Source organism: Arabidopsis thaliana, chromosome 3 (assembly GCF_000001735.4).
Source record: "Arabidopsis thaliana chromosome 3, partial sequence".
NCBI lineage: Eukaryota > Viridiplantae > Streptophyta > Magnoliopsida > Brassicales > Brassicaceae > Arabidopsis > Arabidopsis thaliana.
In genome coordinates, this window is record NC_003074.8 from 10879743 (window position 1) to 10899576 (window position 19834).

General features: G+C 36.3%; 4 protein-coding genes, 1 long non-coding RNA gene and 1 pseudogene across 7 annotated transcripts; 3 read left to right on the forward strand and 3 right to left on the reverse strand.

The window, feature by feature from the left end:
* Positions 1 to 425: 425 nt before the first annotated feature.
* AT3G28865 lies at positions 426 to 9727 on the reverse strand (annotated as a pseudogene; the record flags this gene model as incomplete). Its single annotated transcript has 1 exon — positions 426 to 9727.
* Positions 9728 to 10612: 885 nt separating this feature from the next.
* On the forward strand, positions 10613 to 12097 carry AT3G28870 (paired amphipathic helix SIN3-like protein; the record flags this gene model as incomplete). Its single annotated transcript, NM_113808.1, has 5 exons — positions 10613 to 10985; positions 11067 to 11113; positions 11214 to 11614; positions 11791 to 11878; positions 11939 to 12097. 5 exons carry the CDS (start codon positions 10613 to 10615, stop codon positions 12095 to 12097), a joined length of 1068 nt encoding a protein of 355 aa, NP_189529.1.
* Positions 12098 to 13061: 964 nt separating this feature from the next.
* Positions 13062 to 13637, forward strand: AT3G28875 (serine/threonine-protein phosphatase 6 regulatory ankyrin repeat subunit C-like protein; the record flags this gene model as incomplete). Its single annotated transcript, NM_001338973.1, has 2 exons — positions 13062 to 13519; positions 13592 to 13637. The coding sequence occupies 2 exons, from the start codon at positions 13062 to 13064 to the stop codon at positions 13635 to 13637; spliced, it is 504 nt and encodes a 167-aa protein (NP_001326330.1).
* A 236-nt stretch (positions 13638 to 13873) lies between these two features.
* On the forward strand, positions 13874 to 16153 carry AT3G28880 (serine/threonine-protein phosphatase 6 regulatory ankyrin repeat subunit; the record flags this gene model as incomplete). The annotated part of the gene is made up of 7 exons (NM_113809.3): positions 13874 to 14101; positions 14182 to 14312; positions 14405 to 14513; positions 14593 to 14738; positions 14987 to 15641; positions 15725 to 16026; positions 16120 to 16153. The coding sequence occupies exons 1-7, from the start codon at positions 14000 to 14002 to the stop codon at positions 16151 to 16153; spliced, it is 1479 nt and encodes a 492-aa protein (NP_189530.3). The 5' UTR covers positions 13874 to 13999.
* Positions 14995 to 15206, reverse strand: AT3G05575. Its single transcript, NR_141185.1, has one exon. It is a non-coding gene; the product is annotated as an other RNA (long non-coding RNA).
* Positions 16154 to 16234: 81 nt separating the features above from the next.
* RLP43 (receptor like protein 43) lies at positions 16235 to 19158 on the reverse strand (the record flags this gene model as incomplete). 2 transcript variants are annotated; one of them, NM_113810.2, is made up of 2 exons in its annotated part: positions 16235 to 16387; positions 16960 to 19099. In NM_113810.2, the coding sequence occupies one exon, from the start codon at positions 19097 to 19099 to the stop codon at positions 16964 to 16966; it is 2136 nt and encodes a 711-aa protein (NP_189531.1). In that variant the 3' UTR covers positions 16235 to 16387; positions 16960 to 16963. The 2 variants fall into 2 exon arrangements, with proteins under 2 accessions (NP_189531.1, NP_001154652.1); NM_001161180.2 differs by lacking the exon at positions 16235 to 16387 and adding an exon at positions 16509 to 16727 and having other exon boundaries at positions 16960 to 19158.
* Positions 19159 to 19834: the final 676 nt, after the last annotated feature.

Consider the following 19834-nt stretch of genomic DNA (forward strand, 5'->3'; position numbering starts at 1 on the left):
TGTGAAGTGGTTGTCTTTTTGTGTTGCTCTGGTGTAGACCAATGCCACTTCACGGCTTCAACGATGTTTCGTTTATCCCATTATAATTATCTATTTTTATATACAAGAAAATCTAAGGATATATACTCCAACAATCTCAAAAAATGAAAAAAAAAAATATATAAAGAATATTAATGTAGATAGAACGGTCTTTGTAATAATAGTGTACGACGATGCGATTTAATAATCGTCAGAAGTGTAGTATTGATCGTAGAGTTTTAATTATGTATTTATTAAGATGTTGGAACATTAAAGATAGGGATTGTTTGAATTATGTTTCTTCTTCTTTTCAAACAAAAATAATATTAAATTAATTTCAAAAAGAAATAGCGTTTATACATCAAATACAACGTTTTTTTGAAAAAGATCTTAAAACACTAAACCAAAAATTTTTTGATCAATTAATTTTTCGCCGTAAACCAAATTTAGAGACCTTAGTCATACCACCTATCACCGCTTGCTCGAATGGATGATAGTTGGTTCCGTATTTGTTTGTCGACCCATTTAAGTAAGAGAGCTGCATAGTTCGACTTGACGTCATGCCTTCTTCCATTCTTGTCTCCCTAGATGGTGTGAACCGTAGCTTGAAATACATATCGAGCTAAGAAGCTTTCAGTTCTGTCTTTCTAACTCCTTGATATAGTGTGGATCAGATCATGTCAATTCGTAAGATATTTTGTACCGTAGAGATGCTTTGCTAAATCATACTGAAGCGAAATCATAAGAGAAAAAACAAGTGGTCTCCGAGTTTCTAACGCATTGTTGCAAAGAACACAAACAATAGTAATTATTTTTTCTTTTTTGATTATATGAACACTGTTACATAGGATATATTAAAATTCGACGTCATGTCCATAGCTATCTATCTTTTTTTCTAAACAAAAATCAGTGATGAATTTTAAATGATATACGAAATTTTGATATAATTAATTGAAGTCATGAAAATATTATACAAATTTATATTCTTTCAATATATGAGTTTAATATTGATGAAAATTATATATATATATATATATATATATATTTGTGTGTGTTATATAGTGAAAAATAATTGTCCACGCATGTGCTACAATATTGTACAATATTAAATTCTTGCATGATGAGGGTATATATGTTTATGGAATCATAGCTTACCATGTAAGGTGATAATTGTAACTAAATCCGCCATGTTAGTGGTTGGTGTGGATGCACAATCAAATTCTGATTTATCTTGTTTTGTTTCTCTCTTGATATTATATTCGTTTGATTTGTCATCTTTTGTTTCTTTTCTCTTGAAATTATAGACGTTTATATATGACCAAGATGTTTTAGAATAAATTATACATGTTATATATATATACACTGTTTGTGTGTTCATATACATAAAATAAATTATATCTATACATATATATTTATACACCGTTTATGGGCCTTAACTTAGTTGGGCCTAATTCAAAACCCACTATACAGATAAGGGCATACAAAGTTACAAACTGACTAAGTTGTATATTCATAAATATGTCCCTTACGTGAAAACTGAAAGGCATTAGTTATATAATTTCATAGTCATGGATTATGTAATTTTTCTTGGATGTCTTTCAATAATTTATTTGTCCAAACATTCTTGTCTTAAAGTTTTTACACCAAGATTATAATTCGATTTTTAGATAGAATATTTTTTTACCAAATCTTTTACATTGAAAATATAAATTAAATTTCAAAATAACTCATTAAATAGAAATATATCAATTAAATTTTATACAGAAAATACAAAACATTTTTCTTTACAAAACTCTCGGTTTGTAATTTCGAAATCTTTTGATTTGGTTTTCAGCTATCTCGTCTATCTCTTAACAATTTTTCTTTTAGTTTTTTTTGTAATTATGATTAACTATTTAGTACTCATGACTACTAAATAGTGAATACTGATAGGCCAAGTGGCCAAGAGACAATAGATAAAATAGTAGATAGGTGGCTTTGGTTGTTTGCACCCCTTTTCTTGAGCAAAGCATCATAATTAAGTGTTTAAATATTCCTATAATTATTGTTTAACAGAAGATTCAAGATTGGGTTGTGGCCAAAATCGGGGCATGTGATGTGCTGAAAAAGATGTGGTCTACTGTTTACTCCTATTATAATCATTCTTTCTTTTTTCTTTTTTTGATCTCTTGATTGAATTTTTTTTCAAAATACTTTGTTTAACGTGTGTTTTTTTTCCAAACATAATTTTGATATCGTGGTATATATTATACGCAATGCTTTTTATTGTTTCTGAGGAAGCATCGATGTTTGGTAGGGGGACAGAATATACAATAACTAGTTTTACTAATTTTAGAAGTTGATTGTCATTAGATATGTACATTATTAATAATCTGTTTTGGAAAAAAAAACTATTTGAAGACCTAAGATTTATCAAAACTTGGCCTAGAATTTTACCATAGCCATTACTTTCGAAGAAAAATAAACTACTTTTAAATGAGTATTTATTTTGTCAAAATGATTTATGTTTATGAAGAATTAAAATTTGTAGAGAATAAGTTAGAAAATTTCATATGGTAAAATTTGTAGAGAATAAGTTAGGACACATGGACCCATTTTTTAATTACAAATAGAAGCTAAAAGATGTAGGTCTTGCATCAAATCTATATAACTAAACCTATTTTGTTACTTTTCGCCGAACCTAATTGAAATTTTAATAATAAAAAACATTAAAAGGGATCGACTAGTTTGATGACCTTTGTGAGATTTCTCTTTATCATAGACTTTATTAGTTGTTAAAGGTACTTAAAACTCAGCAAAAGTACCTTTTGACCATACGTTTCTTATATATACACCTAATTAGAGACTGATAATTATCACATTTGACAAAATAAACTAATTGTAATAAAACTTAGTACATGAATTATATAAGTTTATTCAAGCAACTCATAAAAACATGTTTGCAAATTATCATTGTTTGCCTTTGAATGGGGGTTGTAGGGTCCAATGATTAATCACTTTTGCTTTGAAACAATTATAGTTAATTAGTTTGTCTTGGTGCCATTGTCACTTTTGAAGGACACTCTTTATAATATCCAAATTCTTTTTGATAAACAATATCCAAATTCTTAAAAACAGTAATCTAGCATTTCTTCATTATGCAGAAAAATATCTCTTATCTCACACTCTATTTTATTCGACACCTTCCGTAATATTAGGACCGATCGACGACCTTTTTTTTCTTTCTTTCTAAGAACTAGAAATATGTGATAATTAAATTCTTTTTTTTAATCTAATGTTAAATTATATTAAAAGAACAAATATCGTTGTTACAACAAGTGCGACGGAATTTGAATTTGTTACAACACTAAGAATATCAAAATTAAAAGCTCCTAACTTCTAGAAGCAAACCACATTTGAAGTCCCTTATCATATCTCGTGTCCCCTAAAATTTTGATAGATGAAAGAGTGTTTCGGGTTTGCTTATCAATCCACCGGATTAGTCTAGCTGGCGTATTAGGTGTCTCCCCATGCCTTCGACCATTTTTTTCCCTCCAAATCTTGTAAACTGAAACCTGGAAGAGATAACGGACTAAAAATGTTTCATTTCTGTTTCGCCGCATATATCATTCAGATGTAAGCTAATACATATATCATTGATCATAGATTCATAATAGTAATGTCTTCAGTTAAAATTATATTATTTGTCCTCGTTTTAAAACTTCATGGTGATATAAATAATCACATATTTTTAGTGATATAAGTAATCACATGTATATATTTTTAATTGCTGCCAAAAACAAAAGTCACATGCACTACCATATTTTAAAAATTAAAATTTTAACATACTTAATGATGTTTTTATTTTTTCAACTTTCGCTATAGAAACACATTACATGTAAGTTGTAACCATAATCGTTTCTGTTTTTTTCTTAACATCAAACGTATTTTTAAGTTTTATTTACAGTAAAAACTAAGAAGAAGTCATCTAGAATAAAAAGAAGAAAAAAAAAAAAAATCATAATATACCCAAATTAAAGGTATATAATGATGATACAATACAATGCACAAGAAAGAAAAAAGACTTTATGACATACATCCATTCTCTTTAATTTGTTACTAGGGAAAAAAATTCGGGCTAACTTGAATATATATTTATCATTCAATATATTTGTATCTCTGGTTTAATGAGTTTAGAAAAAACTATAAAAAAAATAAAGTTCGTAGTTTGAGCAAAATGACTTAAACTTGAGCAGTTTCATTTATTAATATAGGGGAGTTAAATAAGTTTATTTTTATAGTTTTTGTAAACTCATAAAACCAGAAATACAAAATTAATTTAGTCAAGGATTAAAGCAAATTATTTTGATTGTAAATGACTCGCATTACAAATACTATTGTTATCTTGTCATCCATATATTGTTTAGAAACTTGGAATGCTTTCCACAACCCGTTAACAAAGATGACACACTGCCAACAACAAGCAAGTATACAGATTTCTTTTTTTTTTTTTTTTTTTTTTTTTCTTTTTTTTTTTTAAATATTGATTTATATTAAGACATAAGAGTTACAAAGAGATATAAAATACAAAGCCAGAGCTGTTAAAACGGAGGAGATAACAGACGTAAAGAAAAAGATGAGAAATTAAACATCTAATTTTGCTGGAAATTGCCAAACCATAGCGAAAGATACGTCTCATGACTAGAAGCAGCGCTAAGAGAGGGGGATGCTGCAATATCCAAGCTCGCAAGCTTACGCCGGAGTAGAAGATGGATTTCTCTTTTAACCTGGGTTTCTGATTTTTTTGATGTGGAATATAGTCTTGAGTTTCTCTCTCTCCAAATATTGTAAACCAAAGCATGAAATACCAACTTGCAAATTGAATTAAGTTTTCTATTTGTGGTAGGATTCTTAATCTAGATTAGCAGGTGAGAGAAGCTAGTTGAAGGAAGAGGTATAAACTGTGAGTAGATGTCAAGTAATAGAGCTTTGGAGAAGTTACAGTGGAAGAAGAGATGATCTCTCGATTCATCTCCATTGAGACAAAGTAGACAAGAAGCAGGAACAAGGATGTTCCAACTTATGAGTCTATCGCTTGTTGTCAGCCTATCTTTTACCGTGAGCCAAGCCATGAAAGCAAGTTTGGGAATTCTTTCTTTAAACCAGATTTGTGAGTACCAAAGAACAGTTGGACCAGCAGGGTGAAGGTGATTCCAAGTCCTAGCAGATGAGAAGTTTCCATGCGATTGATGCGGTGAAGTTTTCCACAAGAAGATATCATCCCCAATAGCAGTTGTAGGAGGATCGTGAGAAGTTAGATATGATCGGAGTAGTATGACTAAGGGATGCCTTCCACGAGGAAGAAGCCAACTCCCAACATTAGCAGCATCAGCAACCACCGCAAGAACCCTAATACCAGTGACACGCGGACCAGCAACACCAACAACATCAATGAGCGGTCCTAAGTCTGTCCAATTATCATGCTAGAAGAGAGTATTATGACCTGAAACAACAGAACAAAAAATGAAAGTCCTAGCAATAGACCGCCAATCCCATGAATAGTTTAAGTCGCTTGGCAAGGATTCGAGAAATAACCTTATATATTGTGTTGCAGCAAGAGATAGGACAAAAATCTCCAAGTTTGTCAGCAGATGAGGTCTTAGGAATAAGGGCCAAAATAGTAGCATTAACTTGTTTCTGCAATTTCCCCGATTTGAAGAATTCTATAACTGCTTCTATTAGACATGGACCAACGATTGTCCAAGACGAAATGAAGAAGTCAGCAGTAAACCCGTCGGGTCCGGGAGCTTTGTTTCTAGGAAGAGAGAATAGAGTAGCAGTTACCTCTTCAGGAGTGGGGATCGCAGAGAGCTGGGTAGCCAAATCAGCCGAGCATCTGAAGGAGTTCAACTCTCGAATTTGTTCAACGGATAGAGGTTGGACTGTTAAGTTCTTGGAACCAAGTAACTGCTGATAATAATCCACAACCATCTGTTTTAACTGATTTTGCTCAGAGATTCTCTCATCATCATCATTCCTTAGAGAGAAAATTCGATTCCTAGAAATATGCGCCTTAACGGAATTGTGGAAGAACTGAGTCTTAGAATCACCTTCATCACACCATCTAATTCTAGACTTTTGCCTAAGAAAGGATTCATCTGCACTAGCAAGGAAAGACCACTTATTCCTAGCCTCTTTTTCTTCTTCAAAAAGGACCTGAGAAGGATTGGTAAGAAGAGTAGACTGAACTCAAATTAGGTTTTCATGCGCTTCAGCAGAACGAGCCTGGATGTTGTTGAAACTACTTCTATTAAGCACCTTACAAGCCAATTTAACTGCCCTAAGCTTTTGGCAGAGGGAAAACATGATCGAGCCATGTATTGACGGCAAATTCCAAGCAGTCTCCACAAGGCATTGATAGTCTGGGTGAGTAGTAAAGAAAGAGTAAAATTTGAATTGGTCTTTCCTTCGCTCTTCAGGCTCACCAGCTGTTACCTGGATTGGGGAGTGATCAGATCCTCCAGGAGCATCAACAAGAGAACGAGATTGAGGAAACAAGAAAACCAAGCCTCATTAGCTAGACATCTATCAAGCTTGCGAGTGATGGGATTGGTTGGTTGACCATTAAACCAAGTATCCGCTGCTCCGCGAGAAGGCAACTCTAAAAGCTCACAAGTGTCAATACAAGACTGAAACTCAGCCATACCTTGAATCGGAAGAGGGAAAGGATGAAGAGAGTAATGATCTTCAGCCACAAGTATTTAGTTAAAATCCCCAAGAAGCAACCAAGGATGTCTTCTCTGAAGACTGTGATGATGAAGCTCAACCAGCGAACTCCATAATTCCCTTCTCGCAATCATACAGTTTCTGGCATAAATGAATGTGACCGAGAAAGAACGTTTCGTAACCGGATCAAAAACTCCACAGGAAATAAGTTGATCTGTTTTCTTGTAAACAAAAACGGAAATTGCAGGACCCCAAATGATCCAAATTCTGCCATTCTTGGCATGAGGAGAGTAGTTAAAATCACTTCTCCAACCTGGGAAATTACGTGCCAAAATTAAAGCCGCATTATCTTGTTGGACATGAGTTTCCAAAAAGCCTCGAATAGAAGGTTTATTTGACTGAAGCCAGTTCTTGAGCTCATGTTGTCTACTAGAATGATTCAGACCTCTAATATTATAACAAATTTTTTTTATCATCATCGATTGTCAAAAGGTGCGAAAGCAAAGCTTTCAAGCGTGATGATGGGGACGTCCCTTTCCAGGCACCCGTCCACTATTGGAGATCTTTGAAGACTTAAAATTCTTTGGAGGATCCTTTTTTGGGTGGTACGAATCCACAACCTTCCCAGCAACAATGTCTAAAGTTTTCTTTGTTGTAACTGCTTTGTTAGTAAGGGAATCATGAATCAATGGAGACCCTGCAGTTTGTTTAACGGTTTACTAACCATTCTGATTTGCTTCCTCCTCTTCTGCAAATTCTGAGCCAATTAAAGAAATGGACTTTGGTTCATGTTCGGACCCCGAGACATGTGAGAGTGAAGGTCTTGAGCTACCCTTCACAACCTTCCATTCAGACGCTGAGTCGGAAGCAGGGGAATCAATGTATGAGTGATTAGACTTCGTAAAGTCAAACTCACCAGCCTTAGTAACCACGACAGCTGACGAATAAGTATCCACAACTGAGACTGGGACGACATGTGAAACTTTTCGGACGACCTGTTTGGGTGGTATAGCTCTGTAGGTGACATTAGAAAAGTTTGGTGTAGAATTATGTGGAGCGGTACGCTTAACAGACGAAGATGGAATCCTCTCGATATCTGGAGCTGATGGGCATCTGTGATAGAGATGTCCAAATTCTTTGCAGTAGTCACATTTTGGAGGAAGACGAGGGTATTCTACCGAAATTCTAACTTCATTTCCATCATCATCCTCCACCAACACCGATTGTGGAAGAGTTTTCTTGAGAAGGATCTCGACCTTGATCCGGGTATGAACTGCTAAAGGATGAAGCTGATGTTTTTCAGTGTGTAAAGGGTCACCAATTCCTGAAGCAATAATACTTAGACCAGGCATAGAGTATAATTGAGGTGGAAAGTCTTTGAGGATTATCCAAATCGGTAACGAGACTAATTTAAGAGGAGTTAAGGTTACTGTTGGAGAGCAAGCGGTAACAGTAAACAGACAGTTACCCGCCTGCCAACACCCAACCTCAAGGACCCAATTGCGAGTGGCCTCAGAAGGGATATAAATAAGCACCGTCCCACTCGGAAGACAACGAATGTTAATGCGCCCATCTTTCCCCCAAATTGGATTTAGGTCCACAAATATTTTGCCCGCAGGTGGAGGATTACCATGAAAATGAGCAACGATATGATCTTTCCAAGTATCAGTTGCTTTAAGAATAACAGATGCTGGAGCTCTAACCTTTGGAGTTCCATCTTCGGTGAAGGTTGGTTGAGAAGCTTTTTTCAGGTTTCGAAGATTGGCACTAAATCTAGCAGCCCAAATAAGTTGAGTATCATCAATCATAGGAGTGGTATCTTCTGCAAGCTTTTCAATTGCTGGGAGCGGATCTATAGTTACTTGAGATGACTCAATTCCATCCACAACGGGTACAGAAAGAGCAATGGAGGAAGATAGGCCATTTAGTTGGTTCTGGATAGCAGAGGTTGCAGAACCAGTTGTCGGAATAAGAGGAGTTAATACATGGTCGTCATCTTCACTCGCAGGAGGAATTTCGTGAGCCGAGGATGGATCTAGATCTAGAATTGGAGATTGGTGAGTAACATTCACAACAAGAGCATTACGAGTCGGAATCGGATCCGGTGGGTCTGGAGAAGGAAGAACCGAATTAGAAATCAAAGAAGACATTACAGAAAAGAAGAGGGGGGAGAAAGAGGATATTCTCGACGGCGGCGTGAGGCCACACCGTCGGCAGCAAAGTTAGGATAATAATCGCCTTATTATCGTCTTGACTTTTTTGCCTCAAGTATACAGATTTAGCTTAGATGAGTCTACACATGCTGATATAAGAATGGGCATTGTTAAGTTTTCGCTTTTGACTACCTTGTAGCATCAACCAGAGCCGTCATGATCACTTTCAGAGGGTCAATTTATGATTCCGGCTTTCATCTTTGCCTTTGTCTTAGAATTCGAACCTGGGATGGGATCATCATAGAACATGCAGTCAATTGGCTTGCTAAAAAAACTTAATGACTTGAGTTAGCTACGAAAGAAAATGTCAGCTCTTAAGCTACTGAAAGGGAAGTAAAAACCTAGATGATTGGGAACGGGTCAAACTTACAAATTGAAGGCTCTTGGTAGCAAGTAAGAATAATACAAGGATATCATCTTATCGTTCCTGATTACTTATCAGTCTGATAACTTAAGTACCCATATAGTTTTTTTTCTTTTTCCTTTTTTGAATAAAATTTAAATTTATTCGAAAAAACGTTTTTACAACAAGTGCAACATTTAGTTAATAATATCAATACACAAATTTCCTATGAGCTTTCTATTCCTCTTGGCTTTTATTTTGTGTCAAACCAAACTTCCATGCATCCATCATAGTTCATGTCTCCTTGTTCCCGAATAGAAGAGATTCGGTTCCGGACTTGTTTGTCGATGTTTCGAAGTAGTTGAGATGGCGGTAATGGTGTGTCATCAAGAAGATTTTTATTCGTCCCAATGAGGCGTCTAAGAGCGTAGCTTGGATAGCGATCCATGTTGTTGTGAACTTGTGTCTGAGGATCTTCTTTACAAGTAATACAAATTTCAGGATACAATATACAAACCAGAAAGAATCAGCAACTTGCTATATGTATCAATCATTTGGAGAAAGTGTATTGTAATATTATTCAAGAAAAGGAATGGGAAGCAACAAATAGATGAACTTATGTAGTAGATTCATGGAAAACCATAAACAACTCGGCAGTGAAAGACGGAGAGTGTTCTTACCTTATAATTTTGTTATCTCTGTAATTCTATCCTTAAGGTATAATAGCAATCCATGGATCAATTAAGATGTCTCATTAGACAGTGGTGTTCAAAATTTGTGCTGTCCAAGCAAGCCGTCTAGTTTTGGAATATACTATACATTTGTTCTGTAGCATCAAACCTGGAGGTAGAAAAATATTTCAATCCACTAAAACCAACCACGGGAAAAAAATATGTCAAGGACATTAATCTCTATTATATTCTACATATTATGAATTATTAACAGCTAAAATCACATACACAGTATGCATTAAGTAAAATATACTAAAATTTGATATGAAAATATTTTCTATGAAATGATGACTTTTGTTTTAAATAGTTTGTATAAATTTATAGAAACAACTACTGATTTCTCACAGCCTCTCAAAATTTAATTTGCGTTTCATTTTTTTTTTCAGTTTGAAAGACAAATAATTTTAATAAATGAATTATTACAACATTATAATTTTTGGTTAAAAAACAAGTACATCTAACCAACCCTAAGGTCGTTTGTTATCTCTCACTTTTTGCTTTCGAAAACACAAAACTCTCTACTTTCTGATTTACTAAAGGCGAAAGCTTTCGTTAAACAGAAATTTTCAGAATTCAACTTTTGTTACCCTCATGCTATCGATATGGCCGACGCTGATGAGAAGATGAAGACGATCGGTATGAACCAGTCTCCATGGGAACAGACAAGGTTTCGATCCTTAATACAAGAATTTAACTTCCGTGTACTCGGAATTCCCGAACTCACTAGAGATCTTATGAGACTTAAAGACAATATCCTTAATCGAAAGATTAATGCAGATAAGCAGGAAGAAAACCCTAATCTCAATGATCCAAAGATGAGACCCCGTATACGGATTAGGTCTAAACTAGTTGATAACCCTAAAGACCGTTTAGAAGCGAAACAGAAGTTGACAGAGTTATTAAAGGCTCTCGAGGAGAGACTAACTCGGTCGGAATTGAGAGTTTACACTAACTTGTGTAAAGACTTAAAGTCTCGTTGAATCGCTTATAGCCAATTCGTTAAGTCTCTTCAACGTTTGATCGAGAAATACAAGAATCTTTTTGTACGGTTGGTAGAAATTGCCTACGGTGATAAAGAAGATGAGGCTGTAACTAGGGTTAAAGTAGATGATGATAACCCGCAAGAAACAGAGACGAATTATATCAAGTTGGAGGGAAAGAGGAAGAGAGGAATGTTGTGTTGTGAAGAGTTAAGATATCAAGGGACATAAGAACCTAACCGATATCGAAGAAGATATGTACAAATGGGAAGATGAGATGTTCGAGGTAGATATGTTGATGAGAGTTCTAACAAGTGCAGTGGAGAGTGCAAAGGAAGTTATTAAGGGAGAGATGGAGCTGAAAGATCTTGGAGCAAAGTTCTACAGATGTGTAGAGATGTTATATGGTGAAGATATGTTTGAAACAGTGACAGAAGATCATCAAAGAGCTTTACCTATGATCTTGAGCCGGTTGAAACAGAAACTGCGTCATGTCACGACTGCAAGAGAAAGATTGAAACCTCTCTGGAAGCAAACTATTGAAAAACTTTCTACAAATCAAAGAGGTTCTACAATCTCAAGTGAAGACAACAACAATCTGGTTTTAGAATGTAATTTCATTAGGTTAATTTTGGTATTTGTGTTGGTTCTGTTTTTTTTGGTTTAGCTAACTGTATACAATTGTCTTTTAGACTGTCCTAAGCTTTGTAGATTTTCAATTGATTATATATAGTAACAGTTAAAACACTCAAAGAACAACTTTAGCTTCTTCCATTTAAATTGACTATATATAGTAACAGTAAGCCAGATGGTGACTCAGGGCATGTGGGAGCGGGCCTCTATGCTTCGGCAGCTCCCTCACTTCACAAAGGACTTGGCCAAGAGCTGGTTGTGGGCGACACCAAGACAAACTAGTTGCTGGCAATCAAACGTGTCTCATTGCAACAGAAAGCTAAGGTAAAACTTGATTTCACAGTACCGAGTGAACCAGGAGAGAAGTCATACACACTATACTTTATGTGTGACTCTTACTTGGGCTGTGACCAAGAGTACTCTTTCTCGGTTGATGACAAAGGATCTGGCGTTGGAGATCACATGGAAGAATGATTTGTTGTTATCAGAAACAGAAATAATCAATTCTAAAACAGAAAGAATCGGAACTTAATCGATATCGAACAAAAATATTTAAGGTACCCAAAAATACCTGAAATACAATTATATATTAAAAATATATTAAATTTTCAAAAACCAAATAGTCAAAAATACTTGAAAATTATATTAAAAAAATTAAAATAAAAATACTCAAAATAACCAAAAAAATATCTAAATATATTCAAAAATACCCAACAATACCCGAAATATCTAAAAATATCCAAAACAAAATATCCGAATGGGATACTAAATTTTAAAATCGCAAGATTCGAAACCAAACAAAAATTTCAAAACACACAAATAGATACTAAACTTTAAACCGAAAAAAACCAAAAATAGATTAACCGAACCAATATAACCGAACACTCAAATTCCCACAACCAGAATTTTGAGGAACCCTCTAGTTTAAAACATGTTCGTTGAATGATTTTGTTTGTGTTTTTTTTATCTATTCTTCTTTAATTGGGAAGTTTTGGAAGGTCTTCTCAGATAGTAATGAAATTTTGTTCTCTGTGTTGATGTGGTAGCCGATATTATCAGATAGTAAAGGATGGAGAAATTTGTATTATCATATTTACCATTGGTTCCTTATCGGTATTATGCAAGAAATAGAGGGTAAAATGTCATTTCATAGACTGCTCTTAGTACTAGCACTGGTATAAATGAGAACAACAAATGAAGCAATTTTCCCTCTAAAATTCACAAGTTTTCTCATTAGTTTCTTTCTACTCCATTTCTTGATTTTGTGGTGTTTCGTTTAGAAATAGAAAGACGAAAACAGAAATTAGGGTCAAACAAACTTGGACCAAGAGTAACTTTTTTTGTGGAAATTTTTGTACTCAGATTATTTATCATGCCGTTATGAGATTTCTCTGAAACTGAGCTATTTTTCAGGAATCTGAGTTTCGATTTCACTGAGATGTTCGACTCCTACTCTCTTTATCCCACCGGAAAACTATCTCCGGTGGTTGATTCGTACGTCACCGCCGAGCTCGACGGCGAAGATATGAGAGACGACTACGCGTTTTTAGAGTCCGGTTTAAAAGACAACAAATCTCAGTTTATCTCTTACGCAAAACGCATCTTAGTCGGAGAAGACGCTGAATCAGAGAGAATCGAAGATTTAAAGCTTCTTACCGCTTGTTGCAGTTACGATTCCATCAACTGTGCTTCGTCAATCATCAACGGCGACGTTGGATCGGTTCCATATATCAACGATATTTGTTCCGATACAGGACTCTCGCTGTTGCACACAGCGGCTGAGTCTCACGCGCCACTGTGTGTTGAGATGCTTCTGAAACGACGCGCTCGTACTGATATGAGAAGCAAAGACGAACGCGCTTTGATTCCTCTGGAGCTTTCTCTCTCCAATGTCAGGTAATCGTCTCTTTGAATCATAAGCTTGAACCTAGTGTTGACTAATTTTGTTTCTATGTGTCAATTTTGCAGCGTAGATGTGAAATGGAAACCAACTAGTGAATCGATTGAAGACTGATCGTTTTGCTTGGTGACAAGGTTAAACACTAATTCCTTTGGTTTGCTTGGAGCCTGATTATGGAATGTGTGGTGAGTCATTTCTTATGTATATAGGACTTGACGGTTGTGAAACTACTCGCTGAGAAGACAAAGGAAGTGGACGTTGTGGCTTATGCATATGCCAAGGCTGGTGAGATAGTTTCGTTGACTGCATTGTTGATTGTAGCAAGTGGGAAGATCAGAGAGGCAACTGTGGCATTACGGGATGATGATGATGATGATTCTGTGGCAAAACGGGAGAGAAAGACGATCTATGAGGCAGTTATTCAAGAGGCGTTGCGTAGTAACAGCTTGACGCAAAGTGTATGCAGTGAGAAAAGAATGGTTCTGCTTAGAGAGATTGAGCTTCTTCAGCTCTTTGGTGCTGCAGTTTTTAGTGAATCTGTGGATAAGCAAACTTCACCACTTATCTCCATTGTGCAGGTGAGACTTGGTTACTACATTGGTGTTATTGTGTGAACTACACATGCGGATTATTGAGGGATGTTATGTGATTCTTGTAGGCAGGAGATGAAGCTGTTCTTGAGCTGTTTATAAACACCAACTTCGATGTCAACGAGAAAAATATAGAAGGGAATACTGTTCTTCAATGTAGCCTGAAAGGATCGTCTGTGCCACATAACCAGCAAACCAGGTATGATTTCTCTCTATTACCTTAATCATATATATAAGAAGGTCGCATGATGATTACTTCACAACCTGAGAATAGTACATTTGTGTTTCCAGAATCATGAACCTACTTATTGCACACGGTGCTCGAGTTAACCAAAAGAACAAGTTGGGTTTATCTGCAGTTCACTTTGCTGCTGCAAATGGCAATTTATCTACACTTGAGGTATGATTCGCTTGTTTTTTTGCTTCTCATCCTAAGCTGAAACAAGATTATGACATTTCAGATGAATTTGAGCCTACAGATTCTACTAGCGGCCAACCCTGACTTGGTTAACATGAAGACGGTAATCAAAGAGACGCCACTATTCTTCGCTGTGAAGAATAATCATCTTGACTGCGTGGAGCTTCTTCTTCGATGTGGTGCAATTACGGAGATTCATAACCTACGGTGAGGCAATACTCAAAACCATTTTTTTTATCAAACTCATTGACATGTATCCCTTTGTGACTTAATCCGATGTTTCATACATGTGCAGAAAGCAGAGACCAATAGAGTTAACATAGTCACAAGATATACGTTTCCTCCTTAACACAACAAATATCAGTTGTTGTAAGTATTTGTTCTTCTCTATGGCCAAAAGCTTTCAAGAAATATGCTTTTCTTCTAACATAAACAACCGTGAAATCTGCAGTCAGCAAAGAAACAGAACTTGCACAGTCACAAAGTGCAGCAGTTTCACCAAATGCAAGTGATGAGGAAACTCTTGGATTTCTCGGAGATTCTGTTCCAACATGGCTCAAAACATTTGTAACCTGGCTTCCTCTGTACCTCCGAGATACATCAGCGAACTGGAAAGGGGCTGGATATCCCCTGTCATCCTTCAAAGCCGATTTTCGTGCTGTTTTTGGAATGGATCTCGATCACACCTCTCTTGATTTCCCTAAGCACATCGACTTTGTCAAATACTTTCCAAGACTCTGTCAAATGAAAGTCGTCCCCATAGGTAAACTTGGAGCTGCAACACACTGGGTCATGCTACCCACCAAATCTAAGTGTTCTCAGCTCAAAGAAAGACCTCCTGAGCCACTCATTATCACTAAGAATGACTCTGTTGCTTCTCCCAGCAAACCAAAAGCCTTATCAGTTCCTCCAGATTTTAAATTCATACAAGAAGCACATGACTCTAAAACCTTCAAAGCTTCACCACAACCAAAAGCTCAACCTCCTCCTCCCTTAACAGCATCGTACAACAACAACCAACGTCAACTAAAACACCCGGTTCTTGAGACACTTACAAAGATCAGAAACAGCACTTCTGTCTTCTTTCTCCGTGAGTTTGACTTTTATCAAGTAAGCAATCAAATCCCACTCCTTACTCTTTCATGGTTTTCATATATCTGTTTCTCACTTGGTGAGTCATATGCATTTGGCAGAGCTATGAGACATGTTTAAAGGAAGGCATGTGTTTCTGGTGCAACAAGAACATGATTCGATGGGCAAACTTCCCTTGCAGACACAAACTTTGGTGCAGCTCTTGTAAACAACAGATTACTCAATCTACTTCAGGAGAGAAGATCCTTGAGGAAGACCATCATAAGTGTGTGGTCTGTGATGCAAAAGTGGAACGTTTCGTCTTGTCTCCACCGTTTGAATCCGGTCACCATAGGATTTTAAGTGATCGCCCTAACAACGCCGAATTAGCCACTTCTTTCCTTCAGTTCCTCAGCATAAGGAAGTAATCATGTTTCCCACTTTGTCTTCTTATTCACTAACCACTTTCATCTGTTAATAAAAACTTCTTCTAACGTTTTGTTTTACGTTACTGTAGCTCCATGAACAAGATGATATATCGCGGGATATAGAGAAAGGAACTTACCCCAACAACTTCAACTTCGTGTCGTGATAAGTGGATTTTACTAAATTCGTAAATACAAAAGATGATGGAGATGAAAGCTCTTCTTTAACAACATTTAGAGTACATATGGTACATTTTTGAGATCCAAACCGGTCTTACAAATTATGGAATCCGAGTTTGAGTTTTCTCACAATCTCGTCAAGTCAATGCATCAAAAATTGTCTCCTTCTACAATTGTTTTCTGCATAATCAAATTTTAAAAATCCCCATGTTAGGCTAATCCTAAAAAGCTACAACGATTATAAAACACTATTACCAGAAAAAGGTAAGTGTAGAAGATTATAGGCATAACACTATCATCATATTGTGAATGGTGTATATTTCTTATGTTGAATCAATATAATACAATGAGTTATTTATACAAGATGAACGAGGGAGACTCTAGGTTTAGCTAAATACAGAACATGCCTAAAGCAGAGTAATCAAATATTATGCTTTTAATGAGAATCTTGTCATATTTCTTACACGCCCCCTCAAGATGGAGGAGCTTGAGCTACCCTCAGAGCACCAAAGGATTGTGCCTACAAGAAAGCAACAAATTCCAAACATGAGAGTTCTTTACGTTTTAAAAAATTTCAGCGGTTTAATTACCGAAACAGATTTTCGATTCCTTGTGGGTGCATTATGCGAAAACGAAAGATCATAGAGATATTTAACAAATTTCGGTATCAATTACAGACCTATATTCAAAAGTTTGTCCAAGTACTCTATTCTAACGTTTGCTAACAAATTCGTTTAAATTTAGAATATTACCTCTCTAGTGAGTTGTTGTGGTGCTTCTACGTCTACAATTGTTTCGGCCAAAAGTTTTTATGAACCACTCTGGTTTGTAGAAAACCAATATGTATCCAATTGTTAAACCCAAGACAATACCAGGTATGAATCCTATTGCAGCTGCTATCCAACTAATCACCTCTTCATCTTCTTCCTCTGTTTCCGGCGTTTTATATTGTTGATGTGAAGCTGGCGTGTGAATATCTCTGCAATCTTCTTCAAGAGTAGAGCCAAAAAGTCCCAGGTTATCTTCAAAGGAAGAGCAAGGCTGCGTTAGAAACTGCTGGCCACCTGGTACTAGACCTGCAAGCTGGTTATGAGAGAAGTTCATACACGAAAGGAACGAGAGGTTCCCTATCTCTTGTGGGATTTCTCCATAAAGCTTGTTCTGGGAAACATCCAACGACTCGAGAGCTGTCAGCTTCCCCATTGATGAAGGGATGTGGCCGGTGAAAGCATTGTTTGACAAGTTGAGCACGAGAAGCTCTTTCAATAGACCGATGGACTTTGGAATCTCTCCTTCAAATTTGTTTCCCGAAAAGTCGAGTGCTGTGTAGATTGTGAGGATACGTATCAGCTCCGACTCTACACCTTTATTCATCAAAACCATTGAATCTTGGTAATAAACTGATCCCATGTAGTTTGCATTCGACCGATCTTCGTCTGTCCCAAGTGATGACATAGCACTCCACTTCACAAAATAATCTGATGGCAAAGTTCCATTGAAATGATTATGCGATATGTCGATGATTCGTAACTTAAGGAACGAGGCTTCATGTATTGGTCCATGGAATGCATTGGAGCGAAGGACTAGAACTTGTAGCTTTGGTAGAGAAGTCAACCAGAACGGAAACGTGTCATTGATTCTGTTGCTTTCCACGTTCAAAACTTCAAGAGTAGAGAAAAATCTCAAAGATCTTGGAAGCTTTCCCACTAGCTGGTTATGGCCGACATCTAGAGACCTCAGTATTTCAAATATGTGCTTTGGAAGACCTCCGCTAAGATTATTTTGACGAAGGTTTAGATGTGAAAGATTACTCTTGAGATTTCCCATACAACGAGGGATTAAACCACTAAAGTTGTTGTCTGATAAATCGAGAGTTTCTAGAGAACGCAACTCACATATGAAAGAAGGAATCTTGCCGGTGAAGTTATTGTTGGAGCCAAGCAAGTGTCCCATAGATGGTTCAGGTTTATTTGGTCTTTGGAAACCGATGAAAGTGTTGTAAGAGAGATTCACGTAGAACAAGTTTGGTAGCGTCCATAACCAGCCAGGGATTTCACCAAAGAAATTGTTACTAGAGAGGTCGAGACGGGTAAGTTGAGAAAGGTTTCCAATGAAAGATGGAATCTGACCCGAAAAATTGTTCTTACAAAGGTAGAGAGAGGTGAGATTAGAAAGATTTCCAATTGAAGATGGAATCTGACCCAAAAAATTGTTAACGAAAAGGTTGAGAGTCGTGAGATGAGAAAGACCTCCAATAGAAGACGGAAACTGACCAAAAAACCGATTAAAAGAAAGTTCTAGAGTCGTGAGATGAGAAAGATTACCAATTGATGATGGAACCTGACCCGAAAATTGATTACAATAAAGGTCGAGGAAGGTGAGATGAGACAGGTTTCCAATTGAAGATGGAACTTGACCCGAAAAATGATTAAAAGAAAGGTCGAGATAGGTGAGATGAGAAAGGTTTTCAATTGAAGACATGATTTGACCTTTAAAATCATTAAATGAAAGGTCTAGAGTAGTTAGGAAATGAAGGTTTCGAATACTGCTGTTGGAATGAAACCGGCCATGGAGGTAGCTGCAGCTTAGGTCTAGCTCGATCACTTCCCCGGACTTGGCATTGCACGTGACTCCCTCCCAATTACAACAGTCGCTGTTGTTATTCCCCCATGACTCCGTCTTCGGATGAGGTTCAATGCAATACACCGTGCAATAACGACAAGGCTTCCCAATCTCAAACTCGGTTTTGAACTTGAGAAGTGCATCCTTTTGTTCGGGACGACACAAGTGCCTCGTAGGAGCCGCAAGCACGTCCGAAAATTGAGAGATGAATAAGAAAATAAAAGAAAGAGTAATACGAATGGTACTCTTTGAGTTCCAAAAGCCTTTCATCCTTCTTAAGCTAATTTAATTTTCTTGAATAAAATCTGGAAATTGTGATGGTACGTAAAATGTTTTCATGCCCATTTCTTTATATACATAATAATAGACTCTACTCCACAAAGATAATTCCAACACAGCTTGACCCTACGAGGCGTTCTTCACGTTAAACGCAACGACTTAAAAAGTCTTTACGTTGAATAAGACCATGTACATAGGAGATTTTTTGTGGGTATCATAAGCCTAAAAATATTAAATTAATAGACAAAGCAACTGATTTGGACTTGAGAAGTATCACTGGAGTGATATTTCTGATACCTGTCTCTAATGACGTGGCGACTTGTAATTAGTCGAAAAAACGCGTTTTTGTGGAAAATGAGAGAAAAAAAAATTATTTGCTCTCGACTATCGCTCCAGTAGCCGATGCTAGCATGTAATTTCGATTTTACAAATAAATTTTATTTTTTGATGATACCAATACTGGTCTTACCACTGGAAAGAGATTATTATGAGTATCATAAAAAATCTCAAACAATAAACAAGCATTAAAATTAATAATAAAAAATTGTTGATGATACTCTATGAGTACCAACTATGTGCATGCTCTTACTTTTTAGTTACGTACAGGGAACATGAAAAAAACGCTGTACTTTGTCCAGCCAAATTAAATTGATCGTGGGAAATGAATTCTGCAGGAAGCAATGACTTGTTGTTAGTTGTTACTAGTCCTAGTGAATAGTGATGATC